This window comes from Jaculus jaculus, chromosome 15 (assembly GCF_020740685.1).
Source record: "Jaculus jaculus isolate mJacJac1 chromosome 15, mJacJac1.mat.Y.cur, whole genome shotgun sequence".
In the NCBI taxonomy this organism is placed as follows: domain Eukaryota; kingdom Metazoa; phylum Chordata; class Mammalia; order Rodentia; family Dipodidae; genus Jaculus; species Jaculus jaculus.
The window spans coordinates 72,923,627-72,951,270 of record NC_059116.1 but is presented as its reverse complement, the minus strand read 5'-3'; the positions used below and the strand labels follow the sequence as shown (position 1 = coordinate 72,951,270).

Here is a 27,644-nt window from a genome sequence, read left to right as displayed (position 1 = left end):
TGGAAAGAATGTAAGAGCCAAAGGAAGGACAGAACTCCTTACAACGTGCTCCTCCAGACATAAAATGGCCTGGATATCCATGACCTCACAGTGCCCAACACTACCTAAACAAGACCATCATAAGAGGAGGAAAAGATCATGACATCAAAATAAAAGAGAGACTGATTGAGATGGGGAGGGGATATGATGGAGAATGGAATTGCAAAGGGGAAAGTTGGTGGGGGGAGGGAGGGTATTACCATGGGATACTTTTCATAATCATGGAAAATGTTAATAAAAATTGAGGAAAAAAAAATGACACATGCATCTGGAATTTCTCAGCAGCAGCACAAGCCCCTGGCACGTGTGCACGCTCTCTCTCCCGCCCTCCCTCCCCTTGCAGATAAAAGAAGAAACTGAAATGGTCTTCTTTCTTTAGTCTGTTCTACTAAGACTTTCTAAAGAAGCCAATTAATGCCAAAAAAACATCACGCCCGCTAAGCCGTAGTATTTCAGGCAAAATACTCAAAGACCCTGCTGGGTTCATACACTTGTAATCTGAAGGTGACTCAGGACATCACTGTGCTCACTGGCCTTGGCCTACAGTAGGTCTGTTCAAAATATTTCACTTCTGAGTATAAAAATAAAGCCCTCAAAGTCATCTCTAGACTGCTGGTTATTTGAGCACACTAGCAGAAATTACTTCAAGGACACACACTGAGCCACCAGTGGCCTGTCGCTGGCCAGCACTTTTCACACAATACTGTCAGACAAAATGTGAAAAATATGAATCTAAACTAAGAGAAACTATGAAACAAAACATTTAATTGAAAATACTGTTAATGCAAAGAGAAATTGATAATTAGCTAAAATTTTTTAAATTATTTTTTAAAATTTATTTATTTGACAGACAAAGAGGGAGAGAGAGAGAGAAAATAGGCGCACCAGGGCCTCCAGACACTGCAAATGAACTCCTGACGCATGCACCCCCTCTGCATCTTGCTAACATGGGTCCCAGGGAATCAAACCCGGGTCCTTTGGCTTTGCAGACAAACGCCTTAACCGCTAAGCCATCCTCCAGCCCAAATTAGCTAAAATTTGATAGGTCTTATCTTTTTTGTTTTTGTCTTTTTTGTTGGTTTTCTTTCCCCAGAAGCCCTTAGTCCAAGGCTCCTATCAAAATCACAGGGGAGGAGAGTCAAATTCTGAGTTTCACCCCAAGAGATTAGATGGCAGTAAAATTAAAGCACATATGGTTTCAAAATACTATTCTAAGAAGTTCAGAATTATCCTCCCGTTAGCGCCTACTGCTTTAAGCAAGATTCATGCTTTTCATAAATAACATACAAAACGATTAATTTTCGAATGCCAGCTGTTCTGACAGGGAAAGCAAACCAAAATAGCTCATAGATGGCTTCTCACAGGACTTTTACTCACTAATCTTTTAAGTAAGAAAGCTACATATTTTGTTTTTATTTCTTCTGTGTGTGTGTCTGTGCATATGTGCACACGTGTGAGAATGTGGCATGCCTGTACCACAGTGCACGTGTGGAGGCTAGAGAACCACGGGTTGGGTCCTGGCTAATTCAGTGCGGGAAGCAGGGTCTCGTGCTGGTTGCTCCTACATCCACAGGCTGGTGCCTTGCAAGATTCCGGGGATCTTCCTGTCTCCGCACCTCCCATCTTGCACAGGAGTGCTGGGGTCCGAGACGCTGGTGCCACCACACACAGCTTCACACAGCTGCTGGTATTTGAGTTCAGGTGCTCACACCGCACAGCACGCACTTTTGCCCTTGGGGACGTCACCCTGCTCAAAGGTTAGCTATTTCTATCCCATGACATGATTTCTGAGTTGACAATGACAGACCCAAGATTGCTCGGGAACAGAGGCAGTACCATATAGCCAGGCAGAGTACAAGCTAGGATTCTGGACAGAGTGGGAAAAAAAGAAACCAATAAAAAAAAAGGGGGGGCCAAGACAGGCATGTTGGCACACGCCTTTAATCCCAGCACTTGGGAGGCAGAGTTAAGAGGACCACCATGAGTTCAAGACCACCCTGAGAATACATAGTGAATTCCAGGTTAGCCTGGGCTACAGCAAGACTGTACATCAAAAAAACAATAAATAAATAAATAGAAGAAGAAGAAGGAAGCCAGCTGAGCAGCAGAGTGTATTTCCCTCTGCTTCTCAGACTGCAGACACAAAGACCAGCCACCTGTCTTCAGGTTGTGATGTCCTGTCTCTCCTAAAACTGTGAGCCTAAAAATAAAGCTTCCTTTAAGTTGTTTCTGTCGGGTATCTTGTCACAACAATGAGAAAAGCGACTCATACTTCTACCTGTGTAATTTACATATAGTGGAGAAGTGTACTTATTTATATCAGGTGCTATTTAAATCATTTACCGAACATAAATGTAGAAGTGAGCAAGCTCGCACTGAACACTTACAGGTTGTAGCCAGTAGTCTGTTCGGGCAGTTCTTTTCTTTTCCTCTTCAATCTACAGTAGATTCACAAGATACGCATAAAATTATTTCTTTAAAATCCTGTTTGCTTCAAAATACCATTCTGTTTACCAAGCCGACATGCGACTCCTGCGCACCACAGAGCAGTGGTGGCACTTCAAGCTCTGACGACGCGGACGTTACGTGATAGGGCAGGTAAGCGACCCAGAGGACAAAACAGTGCAGGCTGCGCGCGCGAGGCCGCCTGCGACCCGTGACTGTCAGCAGCTGGAGCAGGGACATTTGCTGTGGCAGAAAGAGCACACAGACCAGCCTAGCCAGCATGCTCTGGGAGACAATAGAAAACAAAGGAGAGGCCCCTGCTGCACAGCTCATGAATGAAAGGAAAGAAAACTATCACCAAAGGACCAAAAAGGAAGTGCTGGGGGGCCACCACAGCTGCGTGTCACATCCTTTCCCCCTTTTCACTGTCTCAACTGCGCATGCATGCACAGGCCAGAGGACCTACCTAGGATGTTCTTCCTCAGGAATGCTATCCACATATTTTTTCAAGGCAGCATATCACTCTAGCTCAGACTGACTTGGTTCTCATTCTATAGTCCCAGGCTAGCCTTGAACTCACAGCAATCCCCCTACCTCTGCTTCCTGAGTGTGGGGATGAGGTAGGGTTTCACTCTAGCTCAAGCTGACCTGGAATTCACTATGTACTCTCAGGGTGGCCTCGAACTCACAGCGATCCTCCTACTGCTGGCTCCCCGAGTGCTGCAACTAAAGATGTGTGCCGCCATGCCTAGCTCCCATCTACCTTTTTTGAGAAAGGGTTTCACTTGGCTGCCCAGCAAGTCGCAGGGACCCACCTACCTCTGCCTCCTCAGCACCACAAGCACTCACTACGTACTGCGCCCAGCTTCCTAACACTGGTTCTGGGACTGCGCTCCAGTCCTCACACCCATAAAGCAGTTTTCTAACTGGGCCATCTCCCCAGCTCCCTCACCTGATGAACACTCCTTAACAGAGGCTGTGCTTTCGCTCCAACTCCACTCACCTGGGACTGCGCATAATGACTGGCACATAAATGCAGCTCAATGACCACAGGATGATGGAGTGACATCATTTACAGGGGAGTCACCTTAAACGTTTAAGATTTTTGTGTTGTCCTTAGTGTGAGGACTAGTATCAGAAGGCTAGCTACCTCCTTTATAAACATACATATGAAAATTTCAAGAAGTAAAATAAAAGGGAAAAAAGTATCACGTATCCATTAGCTTCCTTTCTTCTCCTCTTGAGCTTCCTTGTAAACTCACTGCTAGGTGGGGCATTGGCAGTTCACACCTATAATGCCACCATGTGGTAGGCAGAAGCAGGATTAACCAGGCCTGCCTGGTACACATAGTGATTTCCACGCCAGCAAGAGCTATGTGTTGAGACACTGTCTCACAAACAAACTAAACAACAAAACATTGGTAATATTATGAATATGAATTTAAAGGGAGAAAGGGTTTCTTGGGACTGTATTAAGAGCCTTCTGGCTAGGCATGGCGGCACATACCTATAACGCCCGCGCTCGGGAGGCTGAGGCAGGAGGAACGTTGTGAGTCTGAGGTCAGCCTAGGGCGAGAGGAAGACCCTGCCTCAAGAATGAAGAGGAGGGTACGGCCGTGTGCACGGGGGCCGTGTGGCTTCCACACCCCGCTACCCGGTACGGCGGGGCTGGGAAACCACCCTGAGCACAGAACGTGCCTCAAAACCAGGACTGGAATATTAATGCGGGTGATTTAACCCGTGACGGGGGTTATCTGACAGCTGCAACGAAGAATGTGATCATCCCATTTTAGATGAAGACGGAGGCTTATAATGAGAAGAAACTAGTGTCCAGTGTGAGACTTTCCAAGTTCTTTATGAAGAAGAAATTGCCCAGCAATGTACCCGAAGAGCTAGAGGACAATATAAGCCAGATCCTGAAGGGGATTGAGCAGTGGGCCAAAGATAATAAATAGCTCTTGACTTGTAAGACTGGCCATGTGACAGTCACTCTTGCTGAACGAAATCTTTCTAGCCACTTAAATGAAATTTCCCAAGGATCAATAAAATTATTGCATAATGGTAGATAATGTAAAGGCCTGTGCCCAATTTCCTTTTCTACATGAGAAAGCTAAACAATCTCAAATATCATCAATATATTACTAAGGACTGAGAGCAAAGAAGAAGAAGAAAGGAGGAGGAGGAACAAAAAAAAAAAAAAGACAGACAAAAAAAATCTTCTAGGGCTAAAGAGATGGCTGAGCAGTTAAGGTGCTTGCCTGCAAAGCCCAATGACCCAGGTTCGGTTCCTCAGTACCCATATAAGCCAGATGCACAAGGTAATGTATGTGCCTGGAGTTTGTTTGCAGTGGTTAGAAGCCCTGATATACCCATCTTCTCTCAAATAAGTAAATAATTTTTTTTTTAAATCTTCTGAAGAATTTCTCTGGAGTTTTGGGCGGACTCCAGGCCCGACGTGGCCCTGCCTCCAGATACTCATACGCTCTCAACGCTTGCGCAAGTAAACCCCAACATGAGGCCACATCAAATCAAAAGCATGTCACAGCTTTCTTTTGTAGCAAGGAGGTGACAGGTACAAGTTGGAGGTAACAGGAGATGTACAGAAGGTCCAGTTACCAACTATGACTAATGCCCTTGTAACTGAACCCCACTAAGCTAACTGCACAGAGTTCTACAAACAGCACTGAGAGGTTCCAACAGGCTTAGAAGAAGCTGCAATGGCCTTTTCAAACTTCATCTTTTTTTTTTTTAACAATTTTTTTTATTTGCAAGCAGAGAGACAGAAAGAATGGGAGTGCCAGGGCCTCCAGCCCCTGCAAACAAACTCCATATGCATGTATGACCTTATGCATCTGGCTTTACATGGGTACCCAGGAATCAAACCCAGGTCGTCAGGCTTTGTAAGCAAGTGCCTTAGCCACTAAGCCATCTCTTCAGGCCCTCCTTCCCTAACTTTACGAACAGCGAATGGACTCTGCACCGTGCCTGTGCCTCCCGAGCGTCCACAAGCAGTCAGTACCGCACCTCCATGATTTCATCCAGAGCAGACTTCTTTTTCTTCTTCTCTTTAGACTGAGCTGAGCTCTGCGACGAGTCTTTCCGCTTCACTGACGCAGCGCTCCCGAGTGTCTTCAATGCACTTGGTCCCAAAGAACTGGCGAACAGAAGAACTGGGCTTGTTCATAAGAACTTCACAGACAAAGGGTTTATCATGTGCAAAAGTAACAGGACAGGGCTGGAGGGATGGCTTAGCAGTTAAGGCGTTTGCCTGCAAAGCCAAAGGACCCAGATTCGATTCCCCAGGACCCAAGTTAGCCAGATGCACAAGGGGGCGCACATGTCTGGAGTTTGTTTAGAGTGGCTGGAAGCCCTGGTGCACCCATTCTCTCTCCCTCTTTCTCTGTCAAATAAATAAATAATATATATATTTTTAAAGTAACAGGATAACTGTGCCATGGTGAAACGGCACCACGCTAATTAAAATGACGTGCACACCCGTGCAAGGCTATCAGCACTACCCGAACATTCGCGCTGGCCTCTCCCAACTCCCCTCGCTCGCTCGCCCCTTTCTCTGTCAGCCGCTACAACAAAACGACAGCCTCAGCCTGGGCCCATCAAGGCTGCGGCTGCTTCCGTGAGGACGCGGCGACCTCCACCACTTCAGTGTCTGCCGGTCGGAGTAACGGCGCCACGCTCCACCCCGAGCCGCACACTTGTGTCGGAGCCCAGCACGTCGCCGCAGGCCCTGCTGGCGTCTGTGGGGCTGAGCACCGAGCCCAGGGCTCCGCGCGGCTGGCCAAGCCCTGCACCCGGGAGCCGCACCCATGCCTGGTGCTGTTTGGGCGGGTGATTTACATGCGTCTGCTGTGTGCCCCAATATGTGCTTGTTCCCGTGTGTGTGGGCACAGCTGTGGGGAGCCGTGTGCGGGGAAGACAGGCTGACGTCGGGGTCTCCCTCAGTCGTTCCCCATCGTCTTTCCTGAGGGAGCCTTGCTCACCTGAACCCCGCTAGCCAGCCTGCCCCGGAGATCCAGCGTGAGCCTCCTCTGCATAGGAGGTACAGGTGGGCCACACACCCGAAGGCGTTGACGTGGGTGCTGGGGAGATGACTCTTGTCTCGGTCTCCCCATCTCCAGCCCCAGTTCATTTTTTTTTTCATTCACAAAGAACAAGTCTCTCAAGGTTAAAAACCTAATCAACCCGCGTCTTTCTCAGCTGGGTGTGTAGTGCGCATCTTTAGTGTGTGCTTGGAAGGCTGAATCAGGAAGATTACATGAGGCCAGGAGCAGGAGGTTAGCCAGGGCAACACAGAAAGACCCCACTGTAAACAAAACCAAAGAAAGTGATCACAAATTAAAATAAAATGAGCCCTTCCTCCAAACATAGAATCACCTCATTACAGGAAAGAACAGCTGCTAAGAGCCAAATGAATCAATAAAGAAAAACTCCCAGGGGCTGGGGAGAAGGCTCAATGGATAAAAGTGTTTGCTACGGCTGGGAGCGGTGGCGCACGCCTTTATTCCCAGCACTCAGGAGGCAGAGGTAGGAGGATTGCCGTGAGTTGGAGGTCACCCTGAGACTCCACAGTGAATTCCAGGTCACCCTGGGCTACAGTGAGACCCTACCTCGAAAAACCAAAAAAAAAAAAAAAATGTGTTTGCTACGCAAGTATGTGGCCCTGAGTTTTATCCCTAGGAACCACATAAAAATCTGGGCATGGGGGCTGGAGAGATGGCTCAGCAGTTAAAGACACTTGCTTGCAAAGGTTCAATTTCCCAGTGCCCACACAGAGCCAGATGAACAACGTGGTGCATTCATGGGGTTCATATGCAGTGGCAGGAGGCTCTGGTGTGCCACCCACCCATCCATCCGTCCATCCACTCATTCTCTCCCCCTCTCCTTGCAAATAAATAAAAATTTAAAAATAAATCTAGACATGGCTATGCACCCCCCTACACCCACCCCTCTGCAGTGAGGGGTGGACACAGAGTTGTTGGGGCTCCAAGGTCAACCAATCTAACTTAAAACCATCTGGGTTCAGTATGAGACCCAACCTAAGGAAGTGAGGTAGAGAGAGGGGGTGTCTGCATGGGGCCTGTGCACATGTGCACACAGGGCACGTGCACCTGTACACGCCACATTCCCACACCAAACAATAAAAATAAGAACCACCAACCAAACCACAAACACAGACCACGCAAAGAAACTATAACCAGGAAAAGAGTCCCCACACACTGAGAAACAGGAAGCAGCGTTCTCACAGTTCCGCGGTTCTGAGGCAGGTCTTCCCATAGCTCACCTGGACTTGGAAGAGGTTGCTGCTGAGCCACACGCTCCTCTGTTCAGATTAAACGTAACTGCAAGAAAAATTATTGGCCATGTGTATCTCTGCATAGGGAAAATTCTGATAAAACATCCCAAAGGGCTGGAAAGATGGCTTAGCGGTTAAGGCGTTTGTCTGCAAAGCCAAAGGATCCCAGTTTGATTCCCCAGGACCCACGTAAGCCAGATGCACAAGGGGGCGCATGCATCTGGAGTTTATTTGCAGTGGCTGGAGGCCCTGGCGCTCCCATTCCCTCTCCCTCAAATCAATAAACACATTTTTAAAAAATAAATCCCACAGGCATTGAAATAGGAACTTAAAACCATTTCATAGCTGGGCGTGGCAGCAAATGCCTTTAATCTGGCGCTCGCGCTCAGGAGGCAGAGTGGGAGCGTGGCTGAGTCCAAGGCCTGCCTGGGCCGACAGGGCAGCCCATGTCAGTCTGGGCTAGAGTGAGAACCTAGCCGAAAAAAACAAAACCAGAACAAAACCTTTTTTTTCTTTTTTTATGCAGTCACAATCTGACGGTCTTCCTGCCTTAGTCCTGAAATGGTGGGCTTATAAAGCTGTGCCACCAAACCCAGCCCTATGCATGAACATTTTGTATGAATGAGGCCAAAATGCTCCTGTCCCGAGGTCACAGACTCCTGTGTAATGTCCAGGCTGGCAGGACCTCACACGTCACGTTGCTGTGGCAGGCAGCAAGGCCGCTTCGCCACTCCATGGCCCCCTTTCCCTCTCTGTCCAGGTGTCCATATGCCTTCAGCTCTGGGGTAAACCCCCACGGTCAGAAGCAATCACGCTGCGCTTCAATCCCCGTGATTGCTGTTAAGGTGGACATGTGACTCTGAAAGCAAGTCCACTGGGAGAAGTGCTGTCTCCTGGGACAAAAGGACTCCAGCAGAGGTGCCCTTGCCACCCTTGGAAGTGCTACGTGGATGTGCCACCTGGACTGCTGGCAGTTACTCTGCATGCCCAGATCAAGGCAGCAGCGTCTGAACTCTGGACATTCATTTCCTGGGCATTGAAATTGATTCTGTACAGTTTTGTTACTTTTGGTGGAGGGCATCCCATCCAACTCAAAGTATTACCTTTTCATTTTATAGATAAGAACAATGCAATTCTGACTGATTAAATGTCTTCTTCCCAGACATGATGCCAGCTTTTAGCAAAGTCAATACAAAAAGTCCATGATTTTAAAAGGGATAAAAAAGGAAATAAAAATTAAAACCACCTTTTTCTTCATCATTCTCTCTGCTTAATTCTGTAAAAACAGGGACCTCCTAAAAACAAACAAACAAACAAAAGATTTTTAAGATTCACCTTAGTTGCTTTATTATCAACTCTACAGTTATTACAAGTCTCATTATGAAAGTATGCAGGGTATATTGATGCACATCTGTCATCCCAACTTGAGAGGATGAGGTGGGAAGATGGAGGGTTTGAGGACAGTCTGGACTACCCAGTGAGACCCTGTATTAAAAAAGAAACAAAGGGGCTGGGAGAGATGGCTTAGTAGTTAAGGCACTTGCCTGCTAAGCCAAAGGATCCCTGTTCAATTCTCAAGTAACCACATAAGCCAGATGTACAAGGAGGTGCATGTGTCTGGAGTTCTTTTGCAGTGGCTGGAGGCCCTGGTGCACCTATAATCTCCGTGTCTCTCTCTCTCTCTCTCTCTCTCTCTCTCTCTCTCTCTCTCCCTCTCTCTCTCTCTCCACCTGCCTACTTCTGTTTATCTTTCTCTCTCAAATAAATAAATAATAAAATATTAAAAGAAAAAGAAACATAGGGGCAGGTGTGGTGATGCATCATGACTTTAATCCCAGCACTCGGAAAGCAGAGGTAGGAGGATGGTTGTGAGCTGGAGACCAGCCTGGACTACAGAGGGCTAGAGTGACACCCTACCTTGAAAAAAAACAAAGAAAAAGAAATGTCGAGGCTGGAGAGATGGCTTAGCAGTTAAGGTGCTTGCCTATGAAGCCTAAGGATCCAGGTTCAATTCCCCAGTACCCACATAAGCTAGATGCACATGGTGGTACATGCATCCGAAGTTCATTTGCAGTGGCCAGAGGTGCTGGTGTGCCCATTCTATCTGCTTCCTTTGCTTTGTCTCTCAAATAAATAAATAAAATATTTTTTTAAATGTATGGCAAATCTGTAGTTAAGATTTATGCTAAGCTAGATGTGGTGGTGCACGCCTTTAATCTCAGCACTTGGGAGGCAGAGGTAGGACGATCACTGTGAGACTGAAGCCACCCTGAGACTACATAGTGAATTCCAGGTCAGCCTGGACTACAGTGAGACCCTACCTTGAGACACCCCCCCCCAAAAGAAGATTTATGCTAAAGAGGTGAGGGAGGGGCGGGCTTGAGAGATGGTTTAGTGGTTAAAGGCACTTATTTACAAAGCCTGATTGCAGGTTTGGTTCTCCAGTAACCATGTAAAGACAGATGTACAAAGTGAAACATGCATCTGGAGTTCATTTGCAGTGCAGGAGGTACTGGCATGTCCGTTTTCTCTCTTTCTCCAACAAACTCAAGGAATTTTAGCTCCAAGATTACTTTTACAAAAGCAAAACTGGAGCTGGAGAGATGGCTTAGTGGCTAAGGCGTGTGCCTACAAAGCCTAATGACCCAAGTTTGATTCCCCAGTACCCATGTAAAGCCAGATACACAAAATGGTGCATGCATCTGGAGCTCATTTGCAACAACTAGAGGCCCTGCATGCCCACCATTCTCCCTCTCTTCCCGGTGTGGTGGTACACCCTTTAAATTCCAGGACTTAGGAGGCTAAGGTAGAAGGATCACTACAAGTTCAAAGCCAGCTTGAGCTAGAGCAAAATGGGCTGGTGAGGTAGCTCAGCTGGTAAAGTGCCGACAGCGCAAACGATACGGATGTGACTCCCAGAACCCACGTGAAGTGTGGGGCAGGGTGGTGCAGCCCTGTGAGTCCAGCACTAGGGAGTTGGACACTTGAGGATCCCTGGGGCTCACCGGCCAGCTACTTCGGCCTTTCTGGTGAGTGGAAAGCCAATGTCGCAAATGTGAACGGTGTTCTTTAACATGATACCCAAGGTCATCCTGTCACCACCTATGGGCACACACATGCGCACCTATGCACACATATAAACACTCAGACACACAAACACACAGAGCATTTTTAAAAATGCATGACTGGAGATATGGCCTCATAGATAGAGTGCTGACCTATCATGCATGAAGTCCTGGGTTCGATTCCCAGCAGCACATGAAATTTAGGCATGGTGGCACATGCTTGTAATTTTAGCATCACTTGAGAGGCGGAGACGGGGTTCAGGAATTCAAGGTCATCTGTAGCTACCTAGGGAGCTGCATGCCAACCTGGAACTACATAAGACTGTCTAAAAAAGCGAAAGCCTAAACTGGGCATGGTGGTGCGTGCCTTTAATCCCAGCATTTGGGACTTAGAGGTAAGAGGATCGCCATGGGTTCGAGGCCACCCTGAGTCTACATACTGAATTCCAGGTCAGCCTCAGCTAGAGTAAGACTGTACTTGAAAAACCAAAAAATAAATAAATAAAAGTAAAACCTTCTATATGAAGGGACAATTGTGCATAATGATTAAGAACTTTGGATTAAAAAGTAAAATCAGGGCTGGAGAGATGGCTGAGTGGTTAAGCGCTTGCCTGTGAAGCCTAAGGACCCCGGTTCGAGGCTCAGTTCCCCAGGTCCCACGTTAGCCAGATGCACAAGGGGGCGCACGCGTCTGGAGTTCGTTTGCAGAGGCTGGAAGCCCTGGTGCACCCATTCTCTCTCTCCCTCTATCTGTCTTTCTCTCTATGTCTGTCACTCTCAAATAAATAAATTTAAAAAAATAAATAAATAAAAAAGTAAAATCAAACCACAGCCACCTTGGTAACCTATCAGCTTTGTCAGCTGCATCAATCCCATCTGCTTTAAGCCTCAGCTATGCATGAAAAAGGTGCATGTTATTTAAAGGGTTAAATAAATAGTACAATGGGCGGAGGAGACATTCAGCTTAATGCGGCCATAGGAAGTATTGTACAAAGACTCACTGTTGGGGTGCAGCTCAGGGACACAGCATTTGACTGCAGATACTGTCAGTCTCAGGGGTGTCCAGCCTTTTGACATTGCACCTTGATACTGTCATTTACAAATGGGTTGGGCCATAATATTCAGGCTATCCTGGGATATATATAGCCTGTGGATGGACATGCCAGGCTCGATTAATTAAAAAGAGATGTCTTTCACATCTAGGTAAAATATTTTTCCTGTGAATGTTATATAGGCTTTTGAGCAGAAAGGTATGATAAATCTTATTATAAAACGATCAGTATAGTTAAATGTAGAACAAGGATGTGTGAGCAGCAGGGTTTCCCCCACTTTTTAGGGTAAGGACACGATTGGTACATGAGGAGGGCAAGAGAAGCCGGAGGTCTGGGTGGGTTAAATCTGCTGCTGCAGTCAGCACTGCCCTGCTGGAACAAGCAGCCAAGCAGACCAGGTGATGGGAAGACAGACGCTTATCACAGCCTTACAGAGTCCAGGGAACACTATCAATGAGGGAAGAGGCCGCCTCCCTTTCGCAGACACAAGCAGAGAGACACTGCCAACAGGCAACACCACAAAACGTGACCAGCTAGAGCCCAAACTGCTCAGGATGCAGCGGAGGCTGCACTTCAGACCCTCCTCCAAACGCGCCGCAGCAATAGGCTCCGAGACCCATCCCTGGTGACTCCTCCAGTAGGGTTCCACCCACTGGAGACTTCAGATTCAAGTCCAAGTCTATGGAGCCATGCATGCAAATTACCACAACTACCAAGCAATCATGCTATTCTAAATGGTAAACTAAGATATGGCCCCACGTACCTACATACCTACATTTGTAAGCACAGACAGACAGACTAGCAAACAGAATGGGCATGCCAGGGCCTCTAGCCACTACAAATGAACTTCCAAATGCATGTGCCACTTTGTGCATCTGGCTTTACGGGCCTTAACGACTTAGTCTTAACCAGAGGCATTTCTCCAGACCAATATATGGTCCTTCTCAATTCCTATAATAAGAGATTATAATATTCCTTCTACAGGCAACACGGGATTAAATTTTAAAACAAAGAGAAATGTAAGGATAATGGGTTTCAATTTTAAGCAATTTAACATTGTTCATGTTTTAAACCCATAAAAATTATTTAAATATGTACATATTAATGTAATTAACACCATAATATACACACATGCATTCTGTGTCTTCTCCTTTTTCTCTCTCTCTCTCACTAATCAAGATTCAATTAACAAGGTATAAAAGCTGATATAGGGCTGGAGGGATGGCTTACCAGTTAAGGTGTTTGCCTGCAAAACTAAAGGACCCAGGTTCAATTCCCCAGGACCCACATTAGCCAGATGCACAAGGGGGTGCACATGTCTGGAGTTTGTTCACGCTGGAGGCCCTGGCGCACCCATTCTCTCTCTCTCTCTAATAAATAAATAATGCTAAGACATTTAGCCAAAAAAAAAAAAAAAAGCTGACGTAATGGCCAGGTGTAGTGGTGAACAACTTTAATCCCAGCACTCAGATTGGGAGGCAGAGGCAGAAGGATGGCTATGAATTCAAGGCCAGCCTGAGACTATATAGCCAGCCTGGGATAGAGTGAGACACTACCTCAAACAAAACAAAAAATGCCAGAGATGGCTTAGCAGTGTTTGTCTGGGAAGCCTAAGGACCCATGTTTGATTCTCCAGATCCCACATAAGCCAGACGCACAAGGTGACAACACAAGTGTGTGAGATTATACATGTGCCCAAGATGGCGCACGTCTCTGGAGTTCAACTGCAGTGGCTACAGGTACTGGTGTGCCAATTCTGCACTCCTCTTCTCTCTCATAAAAAGAAACAAAGTTGAAGTAGCCAGGCACGGTGGCACACGCCTTTAATCCCAGCACTCGGGAGGCAGAGGTAGGAGGATTGCCTTGAGTTCAAGGCCACCCTGAGAATACACAGTTAATTCCAGGTCAGCCTGGACCAGAGTGAGACCCTACCTCAAAAACCCAAAAATAAATAAATAAATAAATAAACAAATAAATAAATAAAGTTGAAGTAATGGCTGGTGGTATATAGTTTGGTGGTATAGCACTTCCCTAGCATGTATAAAGCTCTGTGTTCCAATCCCAGCACTGGACAAAAATGAATGTTGATTCATTTCTGAAAATAGGTCAGATGTTCCTCAGCCAAAGTATGGACAGTTTTATAATCATCAAATGGGCTATATACACATATTTATCAATTTTGAAAAAGAATGAGCAGGGTGTGGTGGCTCGCACCTTTAATCCCAGCACTCGGGAGGCAGAGGTAGGACTGCAATGAGTTTGAGGCCACCCTGAGACTACAGAGTGAATTCTAGGTCAGCCTGGGCTACAGTGAGACCCTACCACGAAAAACCACAAAAAAAAAAAAGAAAAAATAGAATAGTAAGTGTCTGAGAGGATGGATATGTCTAACTTAACTACATACTGAATACATGTGTGTAATTACTTGTTGCTTGGTGCTGTGAACAAATACCTTAGGGAAGTTATGGCAGGAAAGGGCTTTAATTTGGCTCACAGGCTTGAGGGGAAGTTTCTTGGCAGGGAAGACAGCAGGAGAGCAGAGTTGGGCACACTGTCAGGCAGGAAGCAAAGGGAGACCAGGAGGTAGAACCTGGCCACAAAAACCTAAAGCCTGCCCCTAGTGAGCCACTTCCCCCAGCAAGGAGCTACCTCGTGAAGTTCCACAGCCTCCCCAAACAAGCCCAGCATGTAGCTAAGGAAAAGGGGACAGTGTGAGTCAGAGACCAGCCAGGGCTAAATAGCAAGACACAACCCCCCAAAAAACATGTGGAAGTTCATTGAGCTATATACTTATTTTATATATTTATATCAGGCCTCATCTTTTTCTGATTAAAAAATAACTTAGGGCTGCAGAGATGGTTTAAGTGGCTACGGTACTTGACTGCAAAGCCTAAGGACCCAGGTTCAACTTTCCAGTACCCACATAAGCCAGATGCACAAAGTGGTGCATGTGTCTGGAATTTGTTTGCAGTGGCTAGAGGTCCTGGCATTCATTCTCTTTCATTCTCTCTCTCTCATAATATAAAAAGAAAAAAAAAAATTGGGTTAGAGACATGGCTCAGTGATTAAAGGTTCTTATTTGCAAAACCTGACAGCTCAGGGTTTGATTCCCCAAAACCCATCTAAAGCCAGATGCATAAAGTGGCACGGGCATCTGGAGTGTCCTCCCCCCCACCCCCGTCTCTCAAATAAACAAAGATATTTTTAAAAATTTTAATTCCAGCCGGGCGTGGTGGCACACGCCTTTAATCCCAGCACTCAGGAGGCAGAGGTAGGAGGATCGCTGAGAATTCGAGGCCACCCTGAGACTACATAGTGAATTCCAGGTCAGCCTGAGCCAGAGTGAGACCCTACCTTAAAAAAAACAAAAGCAAAAAAAATTTAATTCCAAGCCAGGTGTGATGGTGCATGCCTATTTTAATCCCAGCAGTCAGGAGGAAAGGTAGTAAGATTGCTGTGAGTTTGAGGCCAGCCTGGGACTTCAAGGTGAGTTCCAAGACAGCCTGAGCTAGAGTGAAACCCTACCTCAAAATCCCCTTCTCCCCCCAAAAATTGGTTTTGTTTTTGTTTTTCTGTTTTTCAAGGCAGGATCTCACTCTAGCCCAGGCTGACCTGGAATTCACTATGTAGTCTCAGGGTGGCCTCGAACTCACACTGATCCTCCTACCTCTGCCTCTCGAGTGCTGAGATTAAAGGCATGTGCCACCATGCCCGGCTTCCCCCAAAAAATTGAATAGGAAATGGCTAACAGTTTCACACACACACAAGGCTATGGTTTTGATTCTGGGTGATGCTGGGGCTGGAACCCAGGGCTCTGGTGTCACAGTCAAGCACTCTGCAACTGAGCCGCACCCTTAGCCCTTTCCAAGACGCATTTCCTGCTTCCATACAACTGACAGAGAGTCCGGGGAAGGGTTTGAACGCATGTTGTTCATAATGGATTCCCAGCACTTAGAAACACCCGGCACACAAGAGGTACTAAGAACTTGGCTGAACTACATGCCTTGCTGTAGTTGCCCTGGCACTTGAGCCCTTTCCCGCCAGCTCCCTGCTCACGCTGCTCACCTGGCTCTCACCCCGTCTTCAACCCTGGGCTTGCTCGGCCTGCCGGCGCTACTCTCTTCCCTCTGGAAGAACTGTTCACTCACAAGGTTAATCTCCAGCCTGCAGTAATTACAATCAGGGGAGGCATCTGTCTATATATCTTCCCTTTAGGTACTGTCTCTTTTAGAGATAAGAAGACTAGGTTTAAAAAGATAATTTAAACGCAGGCGTGGGGGGGTGCACACCTTTAATGCCAGCACTCAGGAGGCAGAGGTAGGAGGATCACTGTGAGTTCGAGGCCACCCTGAGACCACATAGTGAATTCCAGGTCAGCCTGGGCTAGAGACCCTACCTCAGAAAAGCAAAAATAAAATAAAAAGATTAGTTAGAATACAAGACCAAAAACTAAACCAAGGTTTGCTATAACTCCAAATTCTATGTTATACCATGTTGCTCTTTCTCTTCCAAAACAAGAGAAGGACTAGAAGCGATTCAGCGCCTGGAAAGCAGGCCGCGTGGCTGTGCCCGGCTCTGCCGTGATCACTCTCAGAGTGCCAGGGGCGCTCACCTGCTCCTTCCCCTCCAGCCCTCTTCTCACTTGTTCCTCAATAAACTTGGCAGTTTTTTCTTCATCATCAAGGTCCTGTTTCTTCTTTTTTTCTAATTCCAGCTGCCGGCGAATAGTTTCTGGATCTCTGTCTATGTACTGAATGTACCAGCCTTTTGGTGTCTCATCCACTTTACATAAGCCTTAAAAACATGACAGACATCATAAATATGCATCATAAATATGCAAAGCAAAATTAAGGAAAATGTACTGTCTTCATATTTACTCATTCAGATACTGTCAGGTGTAACTGAATACATTTCTGAAGGAACTGTTCAAATTTACCGTAAGGAAATCCTTTATGTGCTAAAAAGAAAAGAACTGCCACGTGTGGTGGTGCACGCCCTTCATCCCAGCACTCAAGAGGCAGAGGTAGCATTGCTGTTAGCTTGAGGCCAGCTTGGGACTATACAGTGAATTCCAGGCTGACTTGGAATTCACCCCAGTCTCAGGGTGGCCTTGAACTCATGGTGTTCCACCTACATCTGCCTCCCAAGTGCTGGGATAAAAAGCGTGCACCACCACACCAGCTTTTCTTTAAAAAAAAAATTATTGACTGCATGCAAATAGAAGGGGGGGGAGAGAAAAAAATACGGGGTGCCAGGGCCCGTAGCCACTGCAAACAACTCGAGAAGCAGGCACTCTCTGAGCAGCTGGCTGCTACACGAGTACTGGGCCTGAGCCCGGTTTTTAGGCTTTGCAGGCCAGCATCTAACCACTGGGCCATCTGTGCAGCCCTGCTTCGCTCTTCCTTTGCCTCTCAGCTGCTTTCGCTCCAGCACCATTCTGCCTCAGCACAGGCCTAGGTACAAGGGAGCCAGGGACCTTGCGCTGAAACCTCTGAAACTATGGGCCAAGTGAACCTTCCTCCTTGCAGACAGTCTCTTAGCTCTTGTGTGACAGCGATGAAAAGCACCTAACACAGAAAAGGTGCTTCAGTGATAAATCTCTGCAGTGCCGCCAAAAGGAATACTCTAACGAGATGGCTCAGTGGTTAAAGGTGCTTGTTTGTTTGCAAATCCTGCCCGCCTGGGTTCAATTCCCCACTAGCCACCCACATAAAGCCAACTGGTATTTGAATGCAGCAGCAAAAGAGCCTGGTGAACCCACACCCACACATAAATACATTTAAAAAAAAATCTTTAAAAAATATTCTAGCTGGACACTGTGACTCCTGTCTGTAACCCCAACACTTGGGTGACAGAGGCAGGAGGATCATGAGTCCCAGGCGGGCCTAGGTTACATGAGACCCTGTGTCGAGGAACAGGTAAAACAAAGCAAAGTGACACCGGAGTGTCCTAGGTATTTGTGCTCAGCTCAGATCAACAAACTTCCCACTCCAATACCACACTCCCTCTTCCAGTTGTTTAGTTGTCCTGGGTGTCCCCTTTCCCTACAGTTAGGCAGAAATGACAATTATTCCCCCCACTTCCACAAAGCCACAGGACAAGCGGCTCCGTCATCGCCTCACCCTCTCTGCCCAGCCACTTGGTGAAGTCCGTCAGCGTTTCCCACTGCGTGGCGTTCATGTGGATGTGCTCTCGGTGGCTGATGTACTCGTTGTACACGATGTTGTTGTGGACTCTCTTAGTGCCTGAGAACAAGACACGACAGTCTTGATCCCGAGAAGGTTACCAGCTGTAAAAGTGTTATTTGCACAATACTCAAGATAAGTGTGTTTACCGAAACGCCTCCTGAGAAGTTCTAGAAAGTCGTTGCGGAATTCCCTGGTGAAGAAAAAAAGGGAAACTTCTAAGTGCTTTCTATAAATACACAGCATTACCCTCTTGAAATTTAAGCAATTACAAACCTTAATGTTGAAGTGATACATCAAACACCTATCTTAGCATGTGCTAAACTGTGTTAAACTGAACAAGGAAAAGCTCCAAAGGATTAGCTTGCACAGACTACAGCTACGAGTCAGCTTATAATTGGAGTGTGTTATCTCGGTGAAGCACCACGGGAAAGGTAGCTTGTGTCTTCAAAGAGGATGCCTCACAAAGTCACTTCCTGCTCAGGAATAAAGCTCAATAATGCCATATCACCAAGGGAAAAAAACACATGGTGGCTTCCAAGAAATTCCAATGAAGTCAGCTGAAACACAACAGGCGGCTTTAATAAGGACAGTGCCATGCGGGCAGGGCTGGCGTGGGAAGGAGAGCAAGCCCTTCCTAGGTGACGGCAGGAGAGCGCGGCATGTTGCAGCAGTGACGCTCAGCAGCAGGCCAGAGCGGCACCACCGTGCTGAGTGTAGGCTGTGAGAGATGCAAAGTCGCGTGTGTCTTTCTGAAGTACCTGTGACGTCGAGTTCATTGACCGAGTTTTAGGCATGAAAGTAAAAACCACTTCCAAACTAAAACACTAAAGAATTCTAAAGCTTTGGGCTTCTGCGTGAGAAGGAAAATACTTGGTAGCAGAGGCCAGTAAGTTAAAAAGGAGACATAAAGGGAAGAGAAAGGAAGGGAGGAGGGTACTTAATAGGTTGGTATTGTATATATGTAAGTACGATGATTGTAATGGGGAGGTAATATGATGGAGAATGGAATTTCAAAGGGGAAAGTGTGGGGGTGGGGAGGGAGGGAATTACCATGGGATATTTTTTTATAATCATGGAAAATGTTAATAAAAATTTAAAAATTAAAAAAAAAAGAATTCCAAAGCTGATTTGTTAAAAATCTGGAATTTGAAAGATAATCATGGTTAATACTGTCATAAAGAAAAACGAAATCATGACATTTGCAGGAAAACTGGTGGAACTGGAAATCACTAGGTTAAGTGAAATAGACCAGACTCAGAAAGACAAGTATCACATGTTTTCACTCTTATGCAGAACCTAGACTTCAAATTACCTGTGTGTGTACATGGATGTATGTGTGTATATATGTATGTACGTGTATGGATGTGTGTAATGAAACCAGAAGGGTGAAGGATCATGAGAGGAGAAAAGCAGGGAGGGAAGGAGGGAGAAAGGAAAGAAAGCATGATAGGCAACAAAAGACAGCGATTTTCCAATTGTGTTCCCTAAACCAGCAACATCGCCACCCCTGCGAACTTCACAGAAATGCACAATCTCTAGCCTCATTTAAGAGCTGCCAATCTGAAGCCGGGTGGGGGTCTGTATGCTCTTACTCTCTCAGCTGATTCTGCGCACACATGACGTATGGGCCACTGGTGTAAAACCCACACAGGGGGGCCAAACTTGTAGGCTGCACAATCCAGTGAGGAAGTCATGGAAATAGTTCTGGTGAAAGGCTAAGAACTCTTTCTTACCGTGCAGACAGAATGGAAAACTAAAGATTAAGGACATTGTATAGGAGAATAGACAAGGTGTTCCAGGCAGGCCTAAGGACCTCTTAGCTGACAGGGTAGGAAGTAAGTTTGTTAGGGAGAATACTGAGTTCAATGTTAGAAATGCTGACTCAGATGCAGCTTTCACAAATATGTAGCACAGTTGCCAAGAGAAACGTCTGTAACTCAAGACAGAAGTTAGACATGAGGGCTGGAGAGATGGCTTAGTTGTTAAGGCACTGGCCTGCAAAGCCAAAGGATGCAGGTTCGATTCCTCATGACCCATCTAAGCCAGATGCACAAGTTGGCACAGGCATCCAGAGTTCGTTTGCATTGTCTACAGGCCCTGATGTGCCCATTCTCTCTCTCTCTCAAATAATAAACAAAAATTTTTAAAAAAGTAAGTTAGACAGTATCAAGGTTTACAAGGCAACCAAGCACAGAGGTAACAGTTAAAAGAGTAACATGACCTGTAGAAACGGAGGACTGGGGTGAAAAGCAGTCAAAAGAGGCATGCAGAAGAACTCAGAACTCAAGAGAGAGAAGTGCTTCAGTGAAATTACAAGCATCATCCACTGAAGAAAGATCAAGGAAGATGAAGGTGGGAAATGTCACAAGGCACTCATCAGGAGAGTGATGGGCAGAAGTCATCCTACAGCCGACAGCAGAGACCAGGAGAGGAGAAGGAAGATAAGCATCTTGCTCTTGCCAGAATGCTCTTTTCCCGAAGTGTGGCATGTGTCCTGGTAGTATTCAAGAGAGGTGGTTCACAGATAAAACAATTTGTGCCTTTGTTGCTATGTCATTTGCACCAACAGTTTAAAAGCAATGGAAGGAAGCTGGGTATGGCTACGCAAACACCGGGAGCTCGGGCGGGGAGACTGCTGTGAGCTTGGGACTGGCCTGGACTGCAGCATGAGCACGGCGTGAGCCAGAGCTACAAACGAAACCTGGTTTCAGCACACACGCGCGCGCACGCACGCGTGCACACACACACCCACCCAGGCTGACTTGGAACTCACTCCGGGATTAAAGGCATGTGTCACCGTGTCCAACTGATCAGTGGATTTTACCCGAGGAGAAAAAGTTTGCTGACCTGCTTTTCATTATTCCCATCACAACTTATCTTTAAGAAACTTCCCATACTGTGTTTTAATGTAGAATCCAAGTAGGGCATGTAACTTATTTGAAAAGATTGTTAAAATACTCCCCTTTTCTCACCAGGTGTGGTGGCACTTGGCTTTAATCCCAGCACTTGGCAGGCGGAGGTATGAGGATCACTGTGAGTTCGAGGTCAGCCTGAGACTACATAGTGAATTCTAGGCCATCTTGGACTAAAGCAATACCCTGGGGGGGGGGGGGGATTACTTTCTCTAATTATGTATCATTGCAAAGGCGAAATTTCCTTTATTTGTGTCAATCAAACAAAACAGTATTTCGGGCTGGAGAGACAGCTTAGTGGTTAAGCGCTTGCCTGTGAAGCCTGAGGACTCTGGTAGGGGCTCGTTTCCCCAGGACCCACGTTAGACAGATGCACAAGGGGCCGCACGCGTCTGGAGTTCATTTTCAGTGGCTGGAGGCCCTGGCGCGCCCATTCTCTCTATCTGCCTCTTTTTGACTGCTGCTGTCAAGCAAATAAATAAATAAAGAGAACACTGCAGAACAGGACAAATGCTGAGGGAAATATGAGAATCCAACTGCCTGCAATTAAGTGAGACCATTGAAGAGATTTATAAAAATTTAAGGAAGGGACTGGAGAAATGGCTCAGCAGTTAAGGTGCTTGCCTGCAAAACCTAGGGACCTGAGTTCAATTCCCCAGTATGCATATAAAGCCAATGTGCAAGGTGGTACATGTGTCTGTTCATTTCAGAGGCTAGAGGCCCTGGCCCACTCATTCTCCCCCCCTCTTTCTCTCTCTCTCTCAAATGAATACATAATTTTTTTTTAAATATATAAAACAGTTACCCTTTTAGCACAGTAGGCAGAATGTCAGTCTCCTAAAAATGTAAAATATGTATTGTAATTTGGAAAATATGGTGTTTCCCCACTAAAATTCCCAGCCAGGTGGGTAGAAAACACCTATAATCCCAGCACTTAGGGGCTGTGGCAAAAGGCTGGTGAGTTTGAAACCAGTCCGGACCACACAGTGAGATCCTGTCTCAAACAAGTAAACAAAGAAACAAGCAAGCAAAGACAAACAAATACTGTCTATTTTAACATGTGAAAAGAATATTTTTTTTGAGACAAGGTCTCATGCAGCCCAGGCTAACCTTGAACTTGCTATGTAGCCTATGCTGACCATAAGCTTCCGATCTTGCTTCCACCTTCCAAACTGCTGGGATTACAGCACTGCACAACCACGCTTGCTATGTGAGTGCTGGGAATCAAACCCAGGGCTTCATTTATGCCAGGCAAGCACTCTATCAGCTGATCTTCAGCCCCAGCCCTGCACGTTACTACTTTCAAATGGACTCGTAAGTAGTATTTGTTATTTGTTAACTTTCTTAGATTCAATTTCTTTCTTTTTATTTTTCTTTTTTTGGTTTTTCAAGGTAGGGTCTCACTCTAGCTCAGGCTGACCTGGAATTCACTCTGTAGTCTCAAGATAGCCTCGAACTCACAGCGATCCTCCTACCTCTGGCCTCCGAGTGCTGGGCCACCCTGAGACTACTAGATAGTGAACTCCAGGTCAGCCTGGGCAAGTGCGAGACCCTACCTCAAAAAACTGGGAAAAAAAAAGAAAGAAAGAAAGAAAGAATAGAAAAAAAGATAAAAGTGTGAGGAACTCTTCTGTAACAATTTCATGCCATTAATTTTCAAAAGAAGAGAAAAACTATTGTGACGGGTAGGTAATATGATGGAGAAAGTGGGGGGGGGAGGGAGGGAATTACCATGGGGTTTTTTTTTTATAATCATGGAAAATGTTAATAAAAATTTAAAAATTTTAAAAAAAAGAAGACAAAAACTATTGTGATGGGGAGGTAATATGTTGGAGAATGGAATTTCAAAGGAGAAAGTGGAGGGGGGAGGGAATTAACATGGGATTTTTTTTTTTATAATCATGGAAAATGCTAATAAAAATTAAAAAAAAAAGACAAAAACTGAGCACAGAGAAAAATACAACCATGTTAACAGACTTGCCATATATAAAATAGCAGGGATTTACAGTGAATGTCCAATTGAATAAAGCTTATAAGAATGTTTTTAAGTTACTTACTCTGAAAAATAATCCATAAACTGCTGAGGATTTTCTGAGGCCAGCAGCAGTTGTCTCTGATGAGATTCAGACATACAATGACACTTAAAGCCATTCTACAAAAAAATGCAAGGTGGTAGTTAGCTCTGAGTTACAACATCAGAATGGATTCCAAAGAGAAAGATTTAATTAAGTCCTACCAGTCTTTAAATTCCTCAGTGATACACTACATTCAGTACATCTAATCACTAGCTACCAACACCTTTCTTTCTTATCTCTACTTCCTATGGAGTTGATTTTTGTTACTCTGTTAAATCAAAGGGTAACTGCTAAGACCAAAGAGACTGAAAAATAGTGATGTAAAAACCACACACTAGGGCTGCAGAGATGGCTTGACAGTCAAAGCTTTAACCACTGAGCCATCTCCTCAGCCCCACACTTACTTTTTTTTTGTTGTTTTTCCTCAAGGTAAGGTCTCACTCAAGCCCAGGCTGACCTGACACTTTAACTCTATAGTCCCAGGCTAGCCTTGAATTCACACCCATCCTCCTACCTCTGCTTCCCAAGTGCTGGGATTAAAGGCATGCACCACCATATCCGGCTATGCAGCCTTGTCAATAACTCATGTTCCATCCCACTGCCACTGTTTAGATTTCAACAATTCCACTGCTACTGTCCACATTTCCACTTGATTTTCTAATCTAATCATCTGTAGACAACCTTATAATTTTTGCCTCTTCTGTGCACTATCTAAAAGAATGAGTTATTTAAATTTAACTTATAAAGAAATTAGGCATCAGGGCTGGAGGGATGGCTTAGCTGTTAAGACATTTGCCTGCAAAGCCAAAGGACCCAGGTTCAATTCCCCCAGGACCCACGTTAGCCATATGCACAAAGGGGCGCATGCGGCTAGAGTTCGTTTGCAGTGCCTGGAGGCCCCAGCAAGCCCACTCTCTCACTCTCTTCCTCTTTCTCTGTCAAATAAATATTAGGCATCAGTCTCATAAGTGAAAGGACAGTATTGCTTTCCATAAATTCAAAAACAAATCAGTAAAATTAAAATAAAGTAATGTTACTAAATTCTAGAGACTCAAAGAAATGGACGGATGGGGACAAATATTGCCACCATCTTCCTCCCGTTCAACCTTCTAGTAATACGAGACAGGGCCAAGGGAGGGAGCGCGTGAGGACCAACACTTTCCTCCGAGGAGGCAATGAATCAACCAGACAGCAAACAGGGCCAGAGCTACAAGAGCTTCTGCAAACTGGCAAGTGGACAGAGAGAACGTGGCATCATTTATCCTACAATCACCGTCACAGCTGGCGAGTAAAAGCTGATGTTCACAAACTTACAGCAGCCAATAATCAAAGTACACAGAATTAACTGAGTCGGGCAAAGACACACTGACACACCTAAGCATAGGCTTCGGGGCCCAGCACGGTAGCACACACCCGCAATGCCAGTACTCGGGAAGAAAAGGAGGGAATACCACAAGTTCCAGACCATCCTGCACTACAGGGTAGGTACAAGGACAGCCTGGACAGTATGAGACCCTGTCTTCAAAATGTAGACAAAATAAACTTGGTGTGGTGGTGCACGCCTTTAATCCCAGCACTCGGGAGGCAGAGGTAGGAGGATCACCATGAGTTCAAGGCCACCCTGAGACTACCTAGTGAATTCAGGTCATCCTGGGCAAGAATAAGGCCCTACCTCAGAAAAAATAAACAAACAAATAAATAAATAAAGACAAAATAGTAGCCAGGTGTGGTGGCACATGCCTTTAATCCCAGCACTTGGGAGGTAGAGGTAGGAGGATCGCCATGAGTTCAAGGCTATCCTGACACTACACAGTGAATCCCAGGTCAGCCTGAGCTAGAGTGAAATTCTACCTCAAAAAAAAAAAAAAAAAAAGACAAAATAGAAAGCTGTTAGTAAGCTAGATGCAAGGGTAGGCTTTCAAAGTATTACCTAGTTCTTGTTCTCATAAGAGGAGAGGGAGAGAGAGGGAGAAAGAGTGTGTGTGTGTCTGCCCTCCTCAAGCCTCCCTGGCCCCCTCCTCTGGTCCCCTTCCTCCTCAGTAGGATTTACTTTCTAATACTACCTTGTAAGCAAGCTGTTATTTGTAGTTGGGCCTCTAGCCCACACTGGAGACATTATGGGTTTAGGTGATATAGTATGAAACACAAAGGAACGCCTATAAGGTTTTCTTTTTTTAATTTCTTTTGGTTTTTCAAAGTAAGGTATGTAGTCTCAGGCTGGCCTCCAACCCACAGTGACACTCTTACCTCAGTCTTCCTCCCTAATCCTAGGATTAAAGGCATGTGCCCTGCTCTATAAAGTTTTCTTCCCCAAAATGTTTTACCTAAACCTAATCTTGTCATATACTCTTTTATAAGAGCTTGACAAAAGTGGCAAATAGACAACCAGAACAAAACAATTCAACAGAATGGTGGGGTATGTGATTGGACAACGAATTGAGTTTCATCTCTCCAACAAGTCAATGCCAAGAATAAAAGGGTCAGGGATGGGGGACAGGGTTCCATTCTTCTAAATAAAGAATTTTGAGATGAAAGTCCTGGCTACATAGTGAACTCCAGGTCAGCCTGAGATACAGTGAGACCATACCTTGTAAAACCAAAAGCATTTAGGGGAAGGGACTCAGGAAACAGCTGAAAGGCAGAGCACCTGTCTTAGTACGGGTAGAAGCCCGGATTCAACCTCTAACACTGCAAAATAAATACTCACAAGTACCCTTGGGAAACAACCGAGAAAGTGTCCATGTGAAATGTGTATTAGATGATGCAAAGGAATTAATTTTGACACTTTCTGGGTAACTGCATGCTTGTATCCCCGCAATGGCATGGCAGAGCCTTGGAGAGGCAGCTAAGTTTAGAGTAGGTTTTGAGAGTCGAGTCCGTGCACATGATGGGCTTAGCCCACTTGTAAGAGGTCTGAACTTGTTCCCTCACCCTGTGGACACCAAAGGACTGCAGAACAAGAGCAGAGCCCTCACTGAGATTCCACCACGACAGCTTTTGGATCAGGGACTTTACAGCCTTCAGAGCCGTAGGAAACAAAGTTCTGTTGTTTAAAGCACTTACTCTTGTCTTCCACTACAGCAGCCCAAGCTGGCAAGTACATGATGGATATATAGATACCTATTGCACTTGTTTCAAATTTTCTCTGTAAGAATTTCACCATAACTTAAAAAAAAAAAAAAACACCATTGTATTTATTTGCAGGGGGGGGGGGGAGAGAATGGGCATGCCAGGGTCTCCATGTGCTGCAAATGAACTCAAGATGCACGTGCTACTTTGTGCATCTGGCTTTATGTGGGTACTGAGGAGTCAAACTCAGGTCCTTAGGCTTTGCAGGCAAGCATCTTAACTGTTGAGCCAACTCTCCAGCCCTCACCATGATTTTAAACAGGAAGGAAATAAAGAGATTTAAGTCCTACCTAAAATATCTCATCACTCACTTCTTTAATTTTAAAGATATTTATTTATTTATTTCCAAGCAGAGAGAGACAGAAAGAAGAGAGACAAACAGGGAGAGTGGGCGTGCCAGAGCCTCCAGCTGCTGCAAATGAACTCCAGATGCATGGGCCACTTGTGCATCTGGCTTTATGTGGGCACTGGGGAACTGAACCCGGGTAGCTAGGCCATAACCACTGGGCCATCTCGAGCCCTCATCTGTCATTTCTGCAAAGCTTCGAATTATGTTACCCCTGCTGCCTGTGCGTTCTTCGCTGCTGCCCAATCCAGTCTCCAGAGGGAAATGCTACAGCCCTAACCTGCCGAATGTTCTTTCCGAGGCTCCACCACGCCCACCTCGTCACTGGGAAAAAGTACACTCCTTGGCATGATGTAAGATCTGCCTGACTCTGAACTTGACACATAACTCACTCTAAAGCTCAGCCACAGTCATACAGTTTTTATTACCACTTTTCCAGTAAGAACTTAAAATCCCCTTACCCACGACCCTCCTGCCTTTCAGTGGCGTACTGCCTGACTTCATGATGTTGACAGTCTGATTCCAGGTAAGTCCATAATTTAAACCAAAGTGTCCTTTGGGGCATTGGCACACTGTTTAAAAGCACAATAAGTGCTTGGTTTGGTTTCCCTCCTTTGTGGGGTTGGGTGTGGGGTGTGGGGTGAGGGGCAGGGAACTGTCAAGGCCCCCTGTGCCCCGCTGAGATCGCTGACTGCGGGGAAGGGCAGCTCCCCAGAGCTGGGGGGCAGCACCCCTGCGGATCCCGGGTTCGGCGGGGATTTGCCCGGTACTGCGGCGGGGCCCTGGGGCGCGGGTGTCCGGGTCCCCCCAGGCCCGCTTACCTCGTCCCGGCACTGCTTCTGGCACATCTGGCAATACCAGCGCAGCTTCTGCAGCCCTTTGGATTTGATCCTGTTGGCGATGGCCTTGGGGGTCAGAAAATCGGACTTGCCCATGGCGGCGACCCGGGGCAGCCACCACAGTCGCCAGGCAGGGGCGCGGAGCTCCGCCGGCCGGAAGCGGAACTGGAAGTGGGCCGGCGCGGGGAGGCGGGACTAAGCGCAGGGCAGGGACTAGGTGGGGCCTGGGAACGCTCGCGAGAC

The 27,644-nt window shown here is 46.2% G+C and overlaps 1 protein-coding gene across 1 annotated transcript in view; it reads right to left on the bottom strand.

Annotated features, from left to right (window-relative positions):
* The window catches only part of Kin (Kin17 DNA and RNA binding protein), a 36,091-nt gene extending 8,544 nt beyond the window's left edge, over positions 1-27,547 (bottom strand). The window contains exons 1-9 of the mRNA XM_004662390.3: positions 27,384-27,547; positions 23,070-23,164; positions 18,247-18,290; positions 18,035-18,157; positions 16,525-16,706; positions 9,042-9,090; positions 7,784-7,841; positions 5,509-5,638; positions 2,427-2,477 (exon numbers count right to left, since the gene is read on the bottom strand). Coding sequence (XP_004662447.1) covers positions 2,427-2,477; positions 5,509-5,638; positions 7,784-7,841; positions 9,042-9,090; positions 16,525-16,706; positions 18,035-18,157; positions 18,247-18,290; positions 23,070-23,164; positions 27,384-27,497 — 846 coding nt within the window. The 5' untranslated portion in view covers positions 27,498-27,547. The remainder of the gene's footprint in view (positions 1-2,426; positions 2,478-5,508; positions 5,639-7,783; positions 7,842-9,041; positions 9,091-16,524; positions 16,707-18,034; positions 18,158-18,246; positions 18,291-23,069; positions 23,165-27,383) is intronic.
* Between the last annotated feature and the right edge of the window lie 97 nt (positions 27,548-27,644).